The 19,516-nt window shown below is 37.2% G+C and overlaps 1 protein-coding gene across 1 annotated transcript in view; it reads left to right on the forward strand.

Annotated features, from left to right (window-relative positions):
* tead1b (TEA domain family member 1b) overlaps positions 1-19,516 on the forward strand; it is a 164,871-nt gene that overhangs the window by 129,655 nt on the left and 15,700 nt on the right. The window contains 5 exon segments of the mRNA NM_001435835.1: positions 9,534-9,668; positions 9,972-10,018; positions 13,105-13,166; positions 17,337-17,461; positions 18,103-18,276. Of these exon segments, the coding sequence (NP_001422764.1) occupies positions 9,534-9,668; positions 9,972-10,018; positions 13,105-13,166; positions 17,337-17,461; positions 18,103-18,276 (543 nt within the window).

Here is a 19,516-nt window from a genome sequence, read left to right on the forward strand (position 1 = left end):
CACTCCCTTACCATCCCACTTTAGTTCCTCCGACACTCCCCCTTAACAGAGCTGGACACGCCCACTTTTCTGACTTTTTCCAAAGTAGAGGTGTGAAAACACCCTGCTGAAACGAGGGGGTTTCATGGCCCTTTAACAAACCGTTTACTACGAATTTGATGTAATTTTTCTCACATGGATAATTGAATATTAATCAGATGATGTCATTACGCTGCTGTGCCATCAGCCAATCCTTGCATTGCTGATCATGATTTCGAGGATCGATAGATCTGTCCTTCAAAACACGCGCAGCGATCTCAGATCCGTTCATCCAGGGGTCCGTTCTTCGTACGTGGATTACTCAGTTAGCTGGATTTGGATGTTGACGATTTGACACGATCCAGGATCGTTTCGTTCTTCAAAGCTGATCCGAGAGTTGTTGTCATAGCAACAGTTCTGCTAGGACAAACCTGATCGGGAGCAGGTTCAATTTATATAAACAGGATTAGATCGGCTCAGTTCATGCAAAGATAATAGAGAAAGTATGTTCTGAATTCTGATATTTTCTTACAGTTGTAGTTACACTTGGGAAAAGGTACATATTTTTTAACTACATATATAAAGTTATAGTCATTAATAAAACCAATAAAGTTATACATATTAATAAAACTTATGCAATCTGCACCCTCGAAATGAAAGTACAAAGACTGCCACCTGGTGGTGCTAAGAGAAAACTTATTTATTTGAACTTTTTAGATAACTTTAGTACAAATTGTGTATAATAGAAATGCACAATATGTGACTTTTTTTTAAAGCAATAATACATTTATGCAGTCATGAACATGTTTTGACAGTTACTATGCCAGTGATTTGATGCTTCACAAAAGTTGCAGACGCCTTTACCAATATGAAAATGCTTTTGTAAACAACCAGTTATTCTTTACACCGATTAAAAAAACGGCTACTATAATAAAGAAAATATTTTCTAAATGTAGAACTAAATACATTGATTTGCATTGAAATACATGATGGATACTCTTGACACATGAAAGTGTAAAGCCTACAGCTCACAACAAATGTGGAAGGTTATTGCGTGTCATATTTAACAAACCGTTTACTGCTCATTTGCTGTAATTTAGCTGACATGGATAATTGAATATTAATCAGATGATGTCATTACGCTGCTTTGCAGTCAGCCAATCATTGCATTGCTGATCATGATTTCGAAGATCGATAGATCTGTCCTGCACAACACACGCAGCGATCTCAGATCAGTTTATCCAGACATTCTAATCTGATTCACGAACTTGTTTGAAGAACCAAATTAGCGAGAGATCAGTTGTCAAGATTAAAAGATCCAGGATCTGCCAAATCATCTTAGATCATTTAAGTGAGGTACGAAGAACAGACCCTGGTGTACACTGCATACACTAAGCTAACTTATTATTTTTCAAAAATGTAAGTAGATCAAAGATAAAACAATTAAGTTGTCCCCAAAAAACTCAAGAATTGTGTTTTAAATACGTAGTTTGAACAAACACCAAACACCTTTTTTTGAGTGTAGGATGCACAGAAAATGTTTTGACGGTCACATTGTTTTCACGTTAGCTTTTAAACTGCTAATAGTTGCCTTTGCTATTTAAACAAGGATGACAGAAAAAACAACAACAACAACAACAACAACCTTGAAAGGCCACTGCACTGCGCTGGTCATATGCATGTCTGTGTTTTGTTTGCATGTATGTGTTGTATATGAAGTGTGGCTTCAGCTGGTGAGAGTGGCTGAGAGCTGGAGGTCAGAGTTCACCGCTTAAACAACACGAGCGGCCACACGACGAGCACAGTCTCGAGTAAAAGCAGCAGCGCATTGCCTTTATCTCTCCTGGAGTTTAATGAGGTCATCCGTTCTTCCCAAACGCTCTGCACAAGAAGTCTGGCCCAAAGAGGCCCATTAGGTGCTTTTTCTGTGGCGTTCGCCTCTCCTCTCGCTCTTTTTCTTGGCTTTTTTTTTTCAATAACCCACTGGCCGTCAAACGCTTTCCTCATGCTGCATTAATGAAACTACTGAAATCACCCCCCCCCCACCCATTCTCTCCCACCATTTCCAAACGTCCTCCCCTGTGTGATTCAGCCATACAAACAGCAAAGTGTGCTGCATATAATCACCTTACATCAAATGCATCTCATCCACAAAGGCTGCGGCTTACAAAAAAAGGGGGCCTTTTGTGGAAGGGATAATCTGATAATAAATTGACCTGTCATTTAAGATACATCTGCAAGGGTCGTTTCCTAATGTCTGTGTTTACTGAAAAGACCTTGAGGTTGGTCTGACTTCCCTGTGTCTTTCTCTTTCTTTTTTGTGAGGTGATGACTAACTCCTTTTGACCAGCACACTTTTTTTTTCCACAGTTCCCAGTTTACTCAGATTAATGACTCCCCCAATTTGTGTGCGAGTGCATGCGTGTGTGTGTTATGTGTGTGTGTGCGCGCCTAGTGAAGCGTCTGTGTGCATTTCCGCCATGAATGGCTGGTCTTTCAGGGACACTGGCGGCTGCCTGAGTAAAAACAGCCAGCTTTTGTATGGGTCTCTGTCTACTCTCATCTAAAGCAAATTAGAAATCAGGAGCGGGGAAGAATTTGAGCTCCCTCCTGCCATTTGCAGCGTAGCATTATAGTAAACCTGCCCAGTGTGCTCTTATCTGAGACATGTTGACTGAAATGACTGTCATTATGGTGCCACTCTTTGAGCTGGTCTGTAATGAAACCCTAGCCACAGTGATCTCAAACTGCCATATTATCAGCTATAAATCTTCCCCAAAGATGCTTTCTGCAGTTCATCTGCTTGACCAGCGCTCACGCTGAGTCCCTAATCTTGGTTTTGCTATTAGCGCGTGCAGCGGGACTTCAGAAATCACTGACATTACATGTATTTATTTCAAAATTTGCAATTTGGTCATATTTGTAATTAGTAAGCTGTGTTATATTCAAAATGTAATCACTGTGTAAAACTCCTGATGAAAAGACCAGCTTTATATTACTATTGTGTTTTATTGCTGGTTAGGTTTGTTTTCAGTATTCCTATTATGAAAATAGGCAAATTTTTCAACTCTCCTAAAGTTAAACAGATGAATCTTGGCATTTTTGATTCCGTCCAGCTGATCTCCAGGGGCCTCATGTACGAAGACTTGCGTGGAAATCTTACTAAAACATTGCGTACGCACAAAGCTGTAAATGTGCGTACGCAGAAAAAAAATTCAGATGTATGAAACACTGCGTACGCCGAATCTCACGCATATTCTTTTGTACATCCGAATGAACGTGAAACTGAGCGCAACATGCACGAGCACAAAACCCCTCCCTGCCTCCGCCCCCGTATGAATATGCTAATGACTATGCTAATGGCAAAACCCAACGAAAAAGCAATGTCAAAAGCAAGCTAGAAGAGAAACTTTGAACAGAATGTGAATTGTAGGTGCTGCTTTCGGAGGTAGACCGGAGAAAAGCGGTGTTATTTGCAAGTTTGTTCTCCGGAATTAACAACAAAAGAAAAAAAATAGAGTGGGAGAGTTTAGCTGATGCGGTTAACACAGTCGGGTCTGAACATCGCACTGAGTGCATTAAAAAAATAAATAGTCTGGTTTATATCTGTAAAATGTTGCAGCACTCTTAACAGTCTCAGTGGCGCGCTCGTAAGACGCATGTGATCATGTTTTGACAAGTTCGAGCATGAACTCGGCTCGAATCCAGCGTCTGATGAACTCATTCTTCTTTTTTTCCGCCGCTACATATCAGATTTTGCCAACTATTTATCACGAGAAAGACAAGTAGGAATCATCAATAAGTTTGTGCATCATATTTTATTTGCACATTTATTGAATGGAGATGTTTCTGATTCACGTATGCAAATTCATTTTCAGATAGTGTCTTTATAGCAATGTGCGTGCAGTAGATAGCTCAGATTACATTGGGAAAACAGGAGACCGCTGCAATTTGCGCTTTAATGTTTGGCTGCTCAACTGTATGGTATGGAAACCTTATTTACCTGCTAGATGAACCCGTCTCATACAGCTGCCATTGCAAGGCTCAGACACTTTGTAGAGAGGAATTTAACACAACTGCCTCTAGGAGTCGCCAATGGAAATAAAACAGATACGCACAAAAAAATGTGCGTACGCCTGCCAGAAAGCTGCCGTGAAGCTGCGCACATTCCCACGTTCAGTTCATTGTTAGTAAATCCAAACGTGAGCGATTCTGAGCGTGAAACCTGGCATACGCAAAGTTTTTGTGCGTACGCAGTGTTGATACATGAGGCCCCAGGTCTGGAATGTTTAGCTTAGCACAAATCATTGAATCAGATTAGACCATTAGCATGTCTCTGAAAAAAAACCTATTTCAATAATTATCCTATTTAGGTTGACTCTTCTGTAGTTACATCGTGTACTACGACTGATGGAAAGTGAAAAGTTGTTATTTTCTAGGTTAATATGGCTTGGAACTAAGGCTGCACAATATATCATGTCAACATCGATATTGACATCTGCAATAGTCACTTCGCAGTATGTTTAATGTTAAGTTTATATACCAGGACTTTAGTTGACCAACACAACAGATCAAAACTACAGGGATTTGTGCAGTCACCTCAAAGCTGAGTCCCTAATCTTGGTTTTTAAATCTTGGTTATTAAAGGGGATCACCCCTTTAATATGAGAAATAGTTCACTCTGGTCTGTATTGTAAACAACGTTAATAAATAAAATAATAGATAATATACACTAACTGACAAAAGTTTATTCGCCTATCCAAGTTTTAGGTACAACAAATAATAACGTGACTTCTATTTAATCATTTGGTATCAGAAGTGGCTCATATGACAGGCGAAGGCCTCCAGATTATACTTATTTTATCAATTAAAATTTGATCATGCCTTGATTTTTTTATTATTTAGTTAGGACAGTAAAGTCTGACTGTGCTTACAAAAAAGTCTTGTCACTTAACAGAAATAATGTCCAGTATAGAATATAAAGTCATGCTGCAGTGGAAAAAGAATTAATATTGTGGGAGGACTGCATCCATACATCTCTGCAATGACTCAGATCACTTATTAATAAAGTCATATGGAATGGCAAAGAAAGCGTTCTTGCAGGACTCCCAGAGTTCATCAAGATTCTTTGGATTCATCTTCAATGCCTCCTCCTTCAACTTACCGCAGACATGCTCAATAATGTTCATGTCTGGTGACTGGGCTGGCCAATCCTCCACTCTGCAGATCTCTTGCAGGCCCCCAAACTGAATGTAATCCCAAACCATGATTTTTTTCTTCAGCAGACTTGACTGATTTCTGTGAGAATCTTGGGTCTATGCCAGTTCCAGTAGGTCTTCTGCAGTATTGTGATGATTGGGATGCAGTTCAACAGATGATCTACCTTCTGCCAGTTTTCCAAATCATCACTAGAAGTCAAGTTATTATATGTTACTCTTACGACTGGGATAGATGACTAGACTTTTGTCAGGGAGTGTAGATATACATCGACCAACCCTATAATGGTTGTAAATGCATAATCACACTAATCAGTCTATGCAAGAAAAATAATAATTCAAAAGTCTGAAACCTCAAACCTAGAGCACAGAAAGACATCGTAAGCGTTCACAAGACTGTTGTCTCGTAAAATGGCTGTTTGTCTGAACTGAAAGTTTACTGAAAGTAAAGTCAAATTAGATGCATAGTTTGAATAGTTTCACCTACAGTAACGTCTGAAATAGCGAATCTGAGAACACTGTAGGTCAGAATACACTAAATATTCCTCAAAACACAGAAAACCTAAATGCATTTTATTAATAAACTAGATGTATTTTAAATAAATACATAAATGACTGAAGCAATTATTACACGTAAATTTGACCCTCCTGATCGTCAATGTATAATTCGCACACTGCATGAGGGTGATAATTAATAACGTAAATTTCCATTTAGGTTGAACCAACACACTTGGTTCTACATCGAGCAACCGAAACACAATAAACGCTGGTCTTTTCAGAAGGAATTAGTCTGTAAATCACATCCATAAACTGTGGACTTGGTGCAAATATTTCGTAGGTTGTTTGATTTGAACAGGCCAAAACCTGCAGATTGAAAATTGACAGTGAACCCTTCTTTGTTTGCGTTTAGGTGACAAGCATGGTAAGTACGAGTTTCTCAGCGCTCTTGACTGTGCTTCTACATATCGCCGTGGCAGTATAGCAGCTGCTGAACACCTGCTTGAGCTCTGGCCTCTCTGGCTCTCTCTAAGCCAGCTCTCGCTCGCTCATACGTGAGCCGCCGCTCCCAGCATGCTCACCCTCAACTTGTGCCCACTTTTCACCGTCTTTTCAATGCAGATCCGCTCCATTCACTGCCTATTTGGTATGTTCGGTGCCAGGGTTCACATCCTGACAAGATCGTGCGCTATACAATCTGCCATCTGAATGCATATTTAGGCATAAACACTTTAGCTCAGTTAATTAAATGACCTGTTTTTAGAAATGCATCTATGCAGAGGCATTCCTTTAGTTATTAAACTCCTATATATTCAAATACATTTAGGGAAAATAACAAGGAGGATGTTTAAAGAAAGCGATATCCTTCAGGCCCTTTTCTTTCTGAACTGTTTCAGGTTCAGTTCGGTGACCTTGATGGATGCTTTTAGAACGAGAGCATTACACACAGCAGGAAAAAAAGAGGAAAGTTTTAGTATTAGTTAACCCTTGTTCCTGACGGATACAATGCACTTTATTAGAAATGTAGGCGCTGCGGGATAATATATAACATCAATGTCACTTCTCATTGGATTTGGTTTTCTTTCAGCCCCGGCGCTCAATATTAAACATTATCATCTTCCATCCTCGACACTGGAGGCTTTCACTCTTTTCAGGCTTCTCTTTCGTCTATAATGCTTGCACATTCCTCTTAAGATCAACGGCTTTATAGCTCTGAAGAATCTTTTAACATGCTTTCTGTATGTGGATCTTTGTGTTGGAGCGAGTGGGCTGCTTCATTGTCCCCTGTTTTGTGTTCAGTGCAGGGGGTGACGGTTTCCAATGTCTCATGGTTCGATTTGTATCACGGTCACCGTTTCGAATCAGTATATAGAAATATTTTGTATTATCTTTGTGATGACTGCTAATTAAGATCCCTAAATCGCAAATATTCACTCTCAGTGTCATTACAGGTTAATATGATATGGATGTTATTGCTGTCATTGCGGTAAATGGCACTGAGTTCAACAAAATGTTTTATGGCTTCATTTTAGCATGTGTTTTTTCCTTCAATGTCAAGCGTGTCTTTAGAAATCAATATGATATGCTGATTTATTGCTCAAGAAACATTTCTTATTGTTGTCGATGCTGAATTGTGCGCAATTTGTTTTTGTGGAAAGCATGATCCATCGCCATTCAAAAGTTTCGCTTTTTAAGTCAGCAAGGACACGTTAAATAGATCAAAAGTGACAGTAATGACATATATAGTGTTAAAAAAGGTATTTCAAACTTCCAGTCAGGGATAGTTCACACAAAAATGAAAATGGTGTAATCATTTCCTGACCTTACAACTGCTGAGTTCCTTTCTTCTGTTAAACGCAAAAGACGATATTTCGAAGAATGTTGGAAACCAGTAACCATTGATTTCCATAGTATTTGTTTAAAGTAAGTCAGTGGTTACAGGATTTTGTGTTCAACATAATAACTCATATATGTTTGGAACCACTTGGTTTCTGGGTGAGCTATCCCTTTAAGCAGCTAACAAATTATAAGTGGTTGTTAATAAATCATTATTATTATGATTAAAAATAGTACCAGGGAGTCCACAGGGTTTTATAAAGTCTTAAATTTCCAAAAACATATTTTTAGGCTTTAAAAGGTTTTAAATTCACTGAAATAGTGTGTTGTAGGTCTTAAATCATTTTAAAAAAGGTGTTAATTTTCCTTATTATCCAAGTACAGTTACCCAATCAGGCTGACACTCACCAAATCTCCAACCATTTTTGTTATTGCAAAAAAATACAATCACAACAGCCGTCAGACATTTTTTCTGAAAATTATTTACATTATGAAAATGAATGAATGAATGAATGAAATAATAAATGAATGAATAAACAAATAAAAAAGAAACATTATGTTAAAAAATGATTAAATATGTGGCTAACAATTATCTATTTTTTTAATTTTATTTATATTATTTTATTGTGGAAAGCAAAAAATAAACTATTGGCCGAAAATATCCTTAGTGAGGTCACAAGAATAAGCCTAATGCTGTGTTCACACCAGACGCGGAACGCGCAGATAAATCGCGCTATTCACGCGTAAATAGCCGCGTGAACATTTGAGTTTACCCGCTTCATTCGCGCGTCAAACCCCGCTTCATTCGCGTGTCAAATTCACTTCAGAACAGACGTGGATTCGCTTGATGGGCAGGGCTTCTGTCTGCCCGAAGACTATAGCTTCTTAGCTAAATGGCTAACATGGATTTTATGAAGAAAATAACAGTGTTTATGTGCTTTATGAAGACTGAAAAACAGCGTCGATACGTTTAGGGTTATGTCTGAGTCCACTACATTCTTTCAGAGGTGCATCCAGCTCTGTGAGCTCATAAACGCCTCCAGAAACTTAACCTGGATGACGGAGGCTTTCAGAGGTGCTTCTAACTGAGCCAAGCCGAGTTTGATGAACTGTTGTCGGTGAAGGCTAGAGGATTTCCCTCGGAACACCAACAACAGGTTTTATGTCACAATCACGCCCCCACAAGAGCAAGCTTCTGATTGGTTAACGCGGCGCGAATGTATGCTGAAGTTCAGATTTTCAAAATTGAGAGATTTGCGCGAAACGCTCGTTATGCGCGTCAAACGAACAAAACGCTCAATTCGCCCTGCGCCATTCGCACAATTTGCGTCATTCGCTCCGCGCCATTCGCATGTATCGCGCCGCAGGATGTCTATTCGTGCGTTTGCATTGACTTAACATGTAAATCACTTGTGCTTGACGCGCGTTCCGCATCTGGTATGAACGCAGCATTAGAATCTGAAAATTTCACTGACCAAAGAAGATGTCCCAAGAAGCACTCCGCAGATTCACAGTCAGAGGAAATGAAGGGGTAGAATTTGTTAAGCTTAACACTTAGATGTACTAATGGAGCTAATGTACTACTTTAAATTGGATTAGTTGGTTTCTTGAGTTAATAGAAGATGAATTTATGACCTTGATAGAATCTTTTCAGTGGTTATTGGCAATCTGAATGCCTAAATCTTTCGTCAAGGAATTTTTCAAATACAAGGTAGACCAGTAAATACATCTTTAAAATGGGAAATCAAATTGGATTCATCAGGCGTGTCATGATGGTCTAAAAAGCGTCCTAAATTTGACTTGATGAATCCTGCATAAACCCTGAGTACTTTATTCCAAACTTTCTAGTGATAAAACGTGCTACAAACACATGTGCTGAACCGTGTTACAGAAACCCTTCAACCCCTGACTCACTGTGTCCGTATGTTTTCTGAGTCCTGATTCATTCTGTAAATGCTATTGAAGGATCAGAGCGTGAAGGACAAAGCTCTTCAGACTATGGCCTCCATGTCCTCTGCCCAGATCGTTTCTGCCACCGCCATCCACAACAAGCTGGGACTTCCAGGCATCCCGCGTCCTGCCTTCCCAGGAGCCGCAGGGGTAAGACCGGCCTCTGGCACCCAGCTATCAGTACACTTTACTTCATCCACACGGCTGGCCACCGGGCCGCTTGAGCCAGCTCCAATCCCATTACACACGCCCTGTCACCTGCCTTCATCAGATAAGCCACACTAATGCCACACTCAAGATAACTAGAGCGCATGGCACATCATACACCTCGTTTTTTTTTGTTTTTTTTTGCAATGGCAATGTGATAAACCATGTATCAAAAGTGTGCAGATGCCATGTGTGTATGTGGATAGCCGCTGTTTTCTTTGTCTATTTATTTGTCCAATTCTCTAGTTTTGGCAGGGCATGATACCGACAGGCCAGCCTGGATCCTCCCAAGAGTGAGTATCTCGAGCAAACTTCTGCTTCCATTCCACCTTTTTTTCAACCTATTTTCTGCACTTATTTCACCTTTTTCTTGGTTTTTGCACTTTTTTCTGCACCCCTTCATGTTATTTATTCTTCTTTTTGTCCTTACATTTGCAATTTTCTTCTACTTCTTCAGCACTTGTTTTGTGCAACTCTTGTAAAATATCTCTGTATCTTCTTTTCCAGCTTCTGCAGATTTGCAGCTTCACCTTTAACTTTCTTCTCACTTTCTCCTGTTTTCCTAATGCAATTTTATTTATTTATTTATTTTACTAACTTTCTTTATTGTTTTTTAACCTTCAAACACATTGACCTACAAATTTGGCCCAACAAACACTTACACAACAATTAATAATAAGAGATACAATATACGACCAATGCATAAGAAAGTAAAATAGTAATACATAAATACAATTAGCAAATAATAAAACAAAATAATAAATACAACAAAAAAAATACTGACCTTCAGTTTTAATCTAAATGAGTCTTACTGAGTTATTGGTGTGTTTTGAGCTGAGTGTGCATTAAGCCATTTAGAGTCTCATCTCTCATTCCCTTCAGAGTCAGTTGCGTCACAACATGGCGCATTTGCTATTTACATAGCAGACTTTGTAAGTAGAAAAACTAAATGCTTTACTAGTGAGAAAATAGTTAAACAGACCATCTGCAGCGTGAAGATAAAGAACGAGCCTCTTCCATTTGGCCTCTTTACTTTCTCTTTACTTTTACTCTTTTCTTTACTCCTTTACTTTTGTAGAAGAGGAAACGGAGGAAACTCACTCTACTGAAGACATCTATTAGCCAACATATTTAATTTTCTTTGTTAAGCGCAAAGATTTGTTTCAAAACTATTTCTAAATTCTGTTCTAATTTCCAGCAAACTAATAAAAGAACAATAATAACAACGAAGTGTAGTCAAACAACTAAGTTATATCCAAACACACGTCCTATTCTTATGCCCCATATGTTGATGCAGACATCAGTAAAACTAAACAAATCTAAACTTGTTTTTATTCAAACAAATATTAATATGCATGTAATAAATACTACTGCTAATAACAAAAACTTTAATAAACTGAAAAAAGCCCCCTGATATAAAGACATGGGGTGTAGCAGTTTTTTAATGTAAAAGATAATAATATTTGTAAAATTTTAATACTTTATTATTTTTCATATGTAAAGATTTTTGTGTATTGCTGTACATCCTGTTTGTATTAAGCAATATGTAAGAGATTTGGACCTGCAAAAGTGCATAACTTATGTGCTCTGCACATATCAATGCACCAACAATGCGGCAATTATTAAGTGTAAAAAAATTGTTAAATCTATAATTAAACTTTTAAATAACCACTTTTTTATTGTATGTAGTTTTAAATGAAATTATTACTTCAGTCATTATTGCTTTTATTACTATCACCAATAATAATATTAATAATGATATCTGAAGGATTATGTGACTCTGAAAACTAGAGTAATGAAGATGAAAATGAATCTTTAAAATAACTGGAATAAATGATTAATTAAATGATAAACTTACCTTTATTTTTTAGTGCAATAACATTTCATAATTGTACAATTTGTGCTGTATTTTGATAAAATAAATTCAGAAGAAGCTTATTTAAAATATATAAAATATATAATATATAAAATTATATAACAATCCTACTGACCCTAAATTTTAAACTGGTAGTGTACAGTTGAAGTCAGAATTATTAGCCCCCCTTTTTAATCTTTCCCCAATTTCTGTTTAACCGAGAGAAGATTTTTTAACACATTTCTAAACATAATAGTTTTAACAATCCATTTCTAATAACTGATTTGTTTTATCTTTGCCATGATGACAGTACATTATATTTTACTGAATATTTATAGACACTTCTATACAGCTTAAAGTGACATTTAAAGGCTTAACTAGGTAAATTGGGTTAACTAGGCAGGTTAGGGTAATTAGGCAAGTTATTGTATAACAATGGTTTGTTCTGTAGACTATCAGGAAAAAAATAGCTTTAAAGGCTAATAATTTTGACCTTAAAATGGCTTTTAAAGAATTAAAAACTGCTTTTATACTAGCCAAAATAAAACAAATAAGACTTTCTCCAGAAGAAAAAATATTATTAGATATACTTTGAAAATTTCCTTGCTCTGTTAAACATAATTTAGGAAATATTTAAATAAGAAGAAAAAAATCAAAGGGGGGCTAATAATTCTGACTTCATTTGTATGTCTCTCGTTCACCTTCTTTACCTGAGTTTCCACATTATAGTGCAACGTTATCTCAGCCTTCCCATAATTTCTGCAGCTATTTTCTTACCTTTCCCCCTTTGTACAACAATATAGCTTTCATATTTACAATTTAATGCCTATGCATACTTTATCACTGAATAATTATACATTTATAATTTCTACAATGTATATACATTTTACATATTTATAGTAAGTTATTTATGTAGAGTAAAAATGACAAAAATCATACAGTAAATATAATACAGCTTGAAGCTTAGTGCACACTACAAATCAAGTTCCTTATTCAGCAACTACTCAAAAATGTAGCAGTATCCAGTGCAATTCAAATCCAGGAGGGGAGCAAGCTGGTGTGAAACCAACATTTGTAACTCTCCTTTATTTTTTGTTTATTTATTTATTTATTTTTTTGCTGAGAGTGGCTTGACGACAGACTGATTCAGCAATATTTTGCATTGAACTAAATTTAAAGCCTAAATTTTTTTGGTTCTTTTCCTGCCTGGCAAGAACAGGTATTTCCTTCAGGAAATGCAAACCTTGATTCCCTCACTCTCTGTTCTGTCTGCTGTGTTGTCATTCTCCTTTTCCCGATGTCTATATTTTCCTCGACCCTTTCAGTTTTTTCTCATTCCCTTAGAGGGATCATAGATAAAGCAAGCCTTTCCAGAATGGAGGAAGGGAGGAAGGGGGGGGGGGGTGAATCCATGTTTGAATGCTTTGTGCAGCTTTGTTTCTTCTTTGCTGTGTAACCCTCTTAATCTCTTCAGTATGTAGTGCTTCTTTCCCCAGTCTTAATTCTCCTTTGTCTTTGTTTTAGCATCAAGCCATTTGCTCAGCAAGCGTACCCCATCCAGCCAGCAGTCACAACTACAATCTCAAGTATGTGGGGTTTCCATTGCCATGTCTTTGTTCGCATTCAGATTTATGCCGTCTGTTGTTTAGAAGAGCTAATATTTAAGCCTCCTGTTGATTTACGGATCAAAAATGACACAGGCACCATTTAAACAGGTGAAAAAAAAAACTAAACAATAGCCATGTATCCATTCAAATATGCGAATAAATGTATGCGCAAAACTGGAATTTACATCAAGTATTTGCAAATAAAGCAATTGTTCTATGTAACTAGTCCAAGGCCCCGTTTACACTTTCAGGTCTTGATGGCCAATTCTGATTTGTTGCCTATATCTGATTGTTTTTCCTGTCCGTTCACATGTTCTTTTAATTGTGACCCATATCTGATTCATGTGTTTACACTTGCCATGCAATTTACGACGTTGCACATGCGTAAACGCGAGTTCTAGCATCTGCGCCCCACTAGACACAATGGAAGAAGTCAACCAAAGCTCATTCTGAAAATGTAGCCCCGCGGATGTTTCTGGAGACCGCGATTTACGTGGCCAGAGGTACATATGGCCGCATTTAGTTTCTTCAAGCGAACACTGTGGGGTGGTGTGACACCGCTCCTCTTCACACTCGCCGGCTGGGCTGATGGCTCAGCTCCTTCATGTGGAGGGCTTTCCCGCCGCAACCAGTTTGTCCGGTTAGCTCGTCGAGTTACATTGGCGGAGCGGAGGCCCGGAGGAGGAGAAGGAGCCGGCAGCGTTCGACGAGGAAGAGCGGTTCGATAAATCAGGTTAGACAAAAAACAGAATCCAAACAATAAAGCGAACGAGTTCGTAACGGGGCGAAATCCGAAAACGTGGTCAAAATTGGACGAGGGCTTTTCTTTTTCTGCACGTCTTTCGTAAATCATCGCTTGGGTTTAGGGAAGAAGGAAGAGGAAGAGAAGGAGGATGGCCGGGTTGGCCAATTGGCCGGCCACCCAGTCAATCGTTCAGTCATTCAGCCAGTCGGTCAGTCGGTGGCCTGTGGCGGCTTTTTAAGCGAGAACAGCGCGGGCGCGAACGACACGCACTCGCGAGAGGCGTTTGAGATGCGAAAAAGCGAGCACAGCGACCTCTCGTAGATTCGCGAAAACAAAAACTGCACAAATACGTTCCTCCCGGGAAATATTTTGCGGCCTCCAGAAACGTCCGCGGAGCTACGTTTCCAGAATGAGCCTTGCTTGGAAGAAGTTATCTTGCTTTTAGTTCTGTGAAATATGCGAAGATCGCTCGACTATAAAATGATTTTGAAGCAGAGGAGGAGGAAAAGGGCCGTCATCGCAGCTTGTATCTATGGTTTATATATGGTGTCCTCCACCGTTTAGAGGGATTTGTGGGTACAAAAGAGATCTCAGGTCTGGTGGGAGCAAATTTGGCAACTGACCACTTTCTTTCTCCATGTTTCCTGTTGTTGCATCTGCGTCGGCATCTCCACACACGCTTTTCCTTCTATGTCATTAAACCGCAGAGAAGCACCACATTGTCGCAAGTTTAATGACGTACAAAACAGAACGCCTCACTAAATCCGATCTGCCTGTTTACATGATAGTCGCATTGTCACATATACGATTTATATCTGATTTACTTCCATATATGAAGGAGGTCTAAAACCTCTGAATATCCGAATGCGTGCATTTTTTTTTTCGTGTTTACATGGTCATAGAACAAATTCGTTCTGTCTCACATATGAGCAAAAAATTTAAATTGGGTGACATTTAACTGGCAGTGTAAACGGGGCCCAAGAGAACTAAATTGTCACTTCCTGATAATCTGGCTTCAAATATCAAAGAAAAATGGAAGTTGCTGCATTAGGAGAAGGCTTTTTTTTTTCATATATAATAACTTATTGAGTCTTAGAACACGTAGAGGAAACGCAGTGTGCACAGTCATGTCATCTTGCTTTTGGAGGCAGCAAACAACTCTTTGGGAATGCTCTCAGTCTTGGAAGATTTGCGCAATCCACTGATGTTTTCCATCAAGGATGGTCGTCACTTCTTTCTCTTGTATAACATTCTGAAAATAATCACACCTCACCGTCCACCCAAAAATACCTGTCACTTTCTGACATTTTTGTTAACGCATGATCTGTCAAAATCAAATCACATGACTTTTTTGATGCGCACGTTGGAATTTATTCAGTAATTGCATTTCCTTCATAGTTTATGCACATTTTTTCTTATTGGATAAAAAGTTTATCCTACTCAGAATGTTTTTAATGCACATTTTCAAAATGTATGCGCATCTTGGGGTTTCCACTAGGGTTTTTAATGTGATATTACAAAATGTGCATTAAAATAGGTGAATGGAAAGGTTTTTTTATTTTGAAGTTTGGTGACGTTTTTTTTATTTTTTAAAGACCCCAACATTAAACAAATATATATAATTTTAAATTTTCATATTTTCATGAAGGCTGTACACATATAGGGTACAGTTATGGTTAGGTTATGATTCTCCTTCAGGTCAATTTTGAGCTATAAATCAATTTTTTACACCACAAAAACTACTGACACACACTGGCGTGCACACATTCACACTCCAAAACACACACACAGACGATTCGACTCTACTGCTTTAACTTTTATAAATACTGTCTTGTTAAAATATTATTTTTTAATTACAATTTTAAAATTGTAAAATTGTTAATTTTAATTATTTTAAATTTTTAAAAATACCTTTGCGGGTATTTTTAGCATTAGAAACCTACCTAAACATTAATTTACTTAAGTCAAATTTAACTGATTAAAAAATGGCAAAAAATGCTTAAAATTCTTAAATTAAGGAGCAATTTTCAAAAAGTAAAGCATATTGTCTTGTTTTAAGTAATAAGAAGCCAAAATTAAGTAGGTTTTTCCTTAAAACAGGCTAAATAATATGCCAATCGTGTAAGCAAAATAATCAAAATTTTCCTTTTCACATACAGTTGAAGTCAGAATTAGTAGCCCCCCTGAATTATTTGCACTCCTGTTTATTTTTTTTCCCCAATTTCTGTTTAATGGAGGGAAGATTGTTTCAGCACATTTCTAAGCATAATAGTTTTAATAACTTATTTTTTTAATAACTGATTTATTTTATCTTTGCCATAATGACAGTAAATAATATTTTACTTGATATTTTTCAAGACACTTCTATACAGCTTAAAGTGACATGTAAAGGATGAACTAGGTTAATAAGGTGAACTAGGCAGGTTAGGGTAATTAGGCAAGTTATTGTATAATGATGGTTTGTTCTGTAGACTATCGGGAAAAAATAGCTTAAAGGGGCTAATAATTTTGTCCTTAAAATGGTGTTTAAAAAAATAACAACTGCTTTTATTCTAGCCGAAATAAAACAAATAAAACACCGCGAAATAAAACTTTCTCCAGAAGAAAAAATATTATCAGACATACTGTGAAAATTTCCTTGCTCTGTTAAAAATAAATTGGGAATTATTTAAAAATAAATAAATAAATAAAAAGGGGGGCTAATAATTCTGACTTCAACTGTAAGTTTATTTTGCTTAACCCATTGGCAGATTATTTTTGTTGTTTTAGGGAAAAATTCCCCTAATTTTGATATATTAATTCCATTCTATTAATATTAATATTTTCCTTGTCTAAAAATGCTTCTTGATTTAAGATTTTTGAGATATTTTGTTATATTGCAGTGCATTGATGAAATACCCCACTCTGATGAGAGAAAACCCAGACATTCTCAGAACTTGTGTTGAAGATGAGTTTATTTCCTCATGTAAAATAGATTTGAGGATTGAAATTATATGTAGCTGATTTACTTTAAAGTCAGAGTGAAATCGAAATGTACTTTATTTTGTTATTCTAAAGGTAAATAATTAATCCATACCAAGTAATTCACTGAAAAGAAGTGTTTGTTTTGGTAATCTTCAATGAACGTCTGACCATTTGTTTTCACCTTTGGATTGGCAGTCCTCCTGTTAACTTTAACCTCAGGGTTTCCATAGCAAACGCATACTAATACCCTTCTTACCATTTAGGGAATGATGCAAAAAAAGAAAGCCCCACCCCCTACTCAATGCTCCTTCTCATCAACATACTGAAATAAAAGTCTCTGCAACTTCCAGCTCACGCTGACTTTGAAGGTTTAGAAAGAACTTTTAAGACAACAATGGGATAATTTATATGTGTGTGTGTGTGTGTGTGTTCATGTGTAGGTTATGAGCCTCCGACAGCGCCGGCGCCCACAGTTCCTGCCTGGCAAGGCCGATCCATTGGCACATCTAAACTCAGACTGGTGGAGTTCTCTGCTTTTCTTGAGCACCAGAGAGATCCTGATTCTGTGAGTAGCTTCTGCTTGTCAAAGGGAAATCATAATGGAGACGCTTTACTCGTAACATTCTTGGTCTCGATTCACGATCGACCTTCAGCCTCTGAGTCAAAAGGCAGCCTTAAAAGTGATTGTTTTCAGAAAGGAGTCCTCTAGTATTGACTGAAAATGTCCAATCTCGTATGAAGTCTGGAATGCAACGTCTGCTTTTTACGGTGCTGTCTATTCCTGAAAAATATTGAATGCTTTAGTTAATAGTTTTAATAACTAATTTCTAATAACTGATTTTTTTATCTTTGTATAACAGGACAGTATTTCATTCATTCATTCATTTTCCTTCAGCTTAGTCCCTTTATTCATCAGGGCTCTCCACAGTGGAATAAACCGCCAACTTATCCAGCATATGTTTTACACATCGGATGCCCTTTCAGCTGCATTCCAGTACTGGGAAATATCCATAAACACTCATTTACACACATACACTACGACCAATTTAGTTTATTCAATTTACCTATAGCGCATGTCTTTGGACTGTGGGGGAAACCGGAGCACCCGGAGGAAACCCACGCGGACACAGGGGTAATAAACATGTACTTGCTGTTATTTTGATACGTTTGTCAGTGTCTAACATGTTCTTTGTTGTTGTTTTTCAGTATAACAAGCATCTTTTTGTGCACATCGGTCAGACAAATCATTCTTACAATGATGCCCTGCTGGAGTCTGTGGACATTCGTCAGATTTACGACAAATTCCCTGAGAAAAAAGGAGGGCTGAAGGAATTGTTCGGCAAGGGTCCTCAGAATTCATTCTTTCTCATAAAGTTCTGGGTGAGTGAATCTCTGCTAAGAGCTAGCATCTGTTCAGCTGTTCACAACCTCCTCCTTGAGACAGGCCAATTATCTACACACACACACACACACACACACACACACACACACACAAAGAAATAAGAATAAAACAGACTGAACACAATTAGTGCAGGAAGAACTTTATTTTTTTATTATTTAAGCTTAAAAATAAATTTAAATGAAGGAAGAAACTTGATTTTTTTTCACAGTATTTTTTACAATATTATTTCTTCTGGAGGAAGTTGTATATTTGTTTGTTTTGCTGGAATAAAGGCAGTTTTTACATTTTTTATTCGGTATTATTAGGCCTAAAATTATATATATATATATATATATATATATATATATATATATATATATATATATATATATATATATATATATATATATATATATATAGGCTATATATTGACTGGCTACAAAACAATCCACAGGCTTCAGGGTGGACTTTTTTTTATTCCTTTTACAAAATACTTAACTTCAATGAATGCATGATTCTTTGTTGAACTGTAAAACTGGCTATGAAACACTTGATAATGCTTTGAAGTTGATCATTTTTCTTGGGAAGTTTCACATACACAAGGCAAAAGTAATGTCTATTGTGCTCTCTTTAAAATTGTCTGTAAAGATTTTTAAATATTTCATAATTCTTTGACCTTACAAGAAATAAGAAGCCTATAAAATAATGGTCTCAAACTCAATCCCTGGAGGGCCACAGATCTGCAGATTTTAGCTTCAACCACCTCCAAATCACACCTGCTTAATGGTCTGTAATCGTCTTGAACAATCTAAATATTTGGATCAGATGTGTTTGATTAGGGTTGGAGCAAAACTGCAGAGCTGCGGCCCTCCGGGAATTAGGTTTGAGACCCATGCTATAAAACATCTCTCATTATGAAAAATGATCTGTACAATTAAATAAAAAAATATATAAATGATAAATCTGCCCCCCTATTTTTTATTTTGTTTTAGTTATTTTAGTTTTCATGCATGTTTTATATCACTTGCTTATTTCTATATGACTGTTATATATGTCAACAATGCTGTATGCTTTTCAGTATGTTTATATACTTGACAAAAGTGTTGACGTCTATCCAAGTTTTAGGAACAACAAATAATAACTTGACGTGTATTTGATTATTTGGTTTCAGAAGTAGCTTATATGAAAGGCAAAGGCCTCTAGATTTCGCTTATTTCAGCTAAATAAAACGTGATCATG

The sequence above is a fragment of the Danio rerio genome, chromosome 7, assembly GCF_049306965.1.
Source record: "Danio rerio strain Tuebingen ecotype United States chromosome 7, GRCz12tu, whole genome shotgun sequence".
NCBI lineage: Eukaryota > Metazoa > Chordata > Actinopteri > Cypriniformes > Danionidae > Danio > Danio rerio.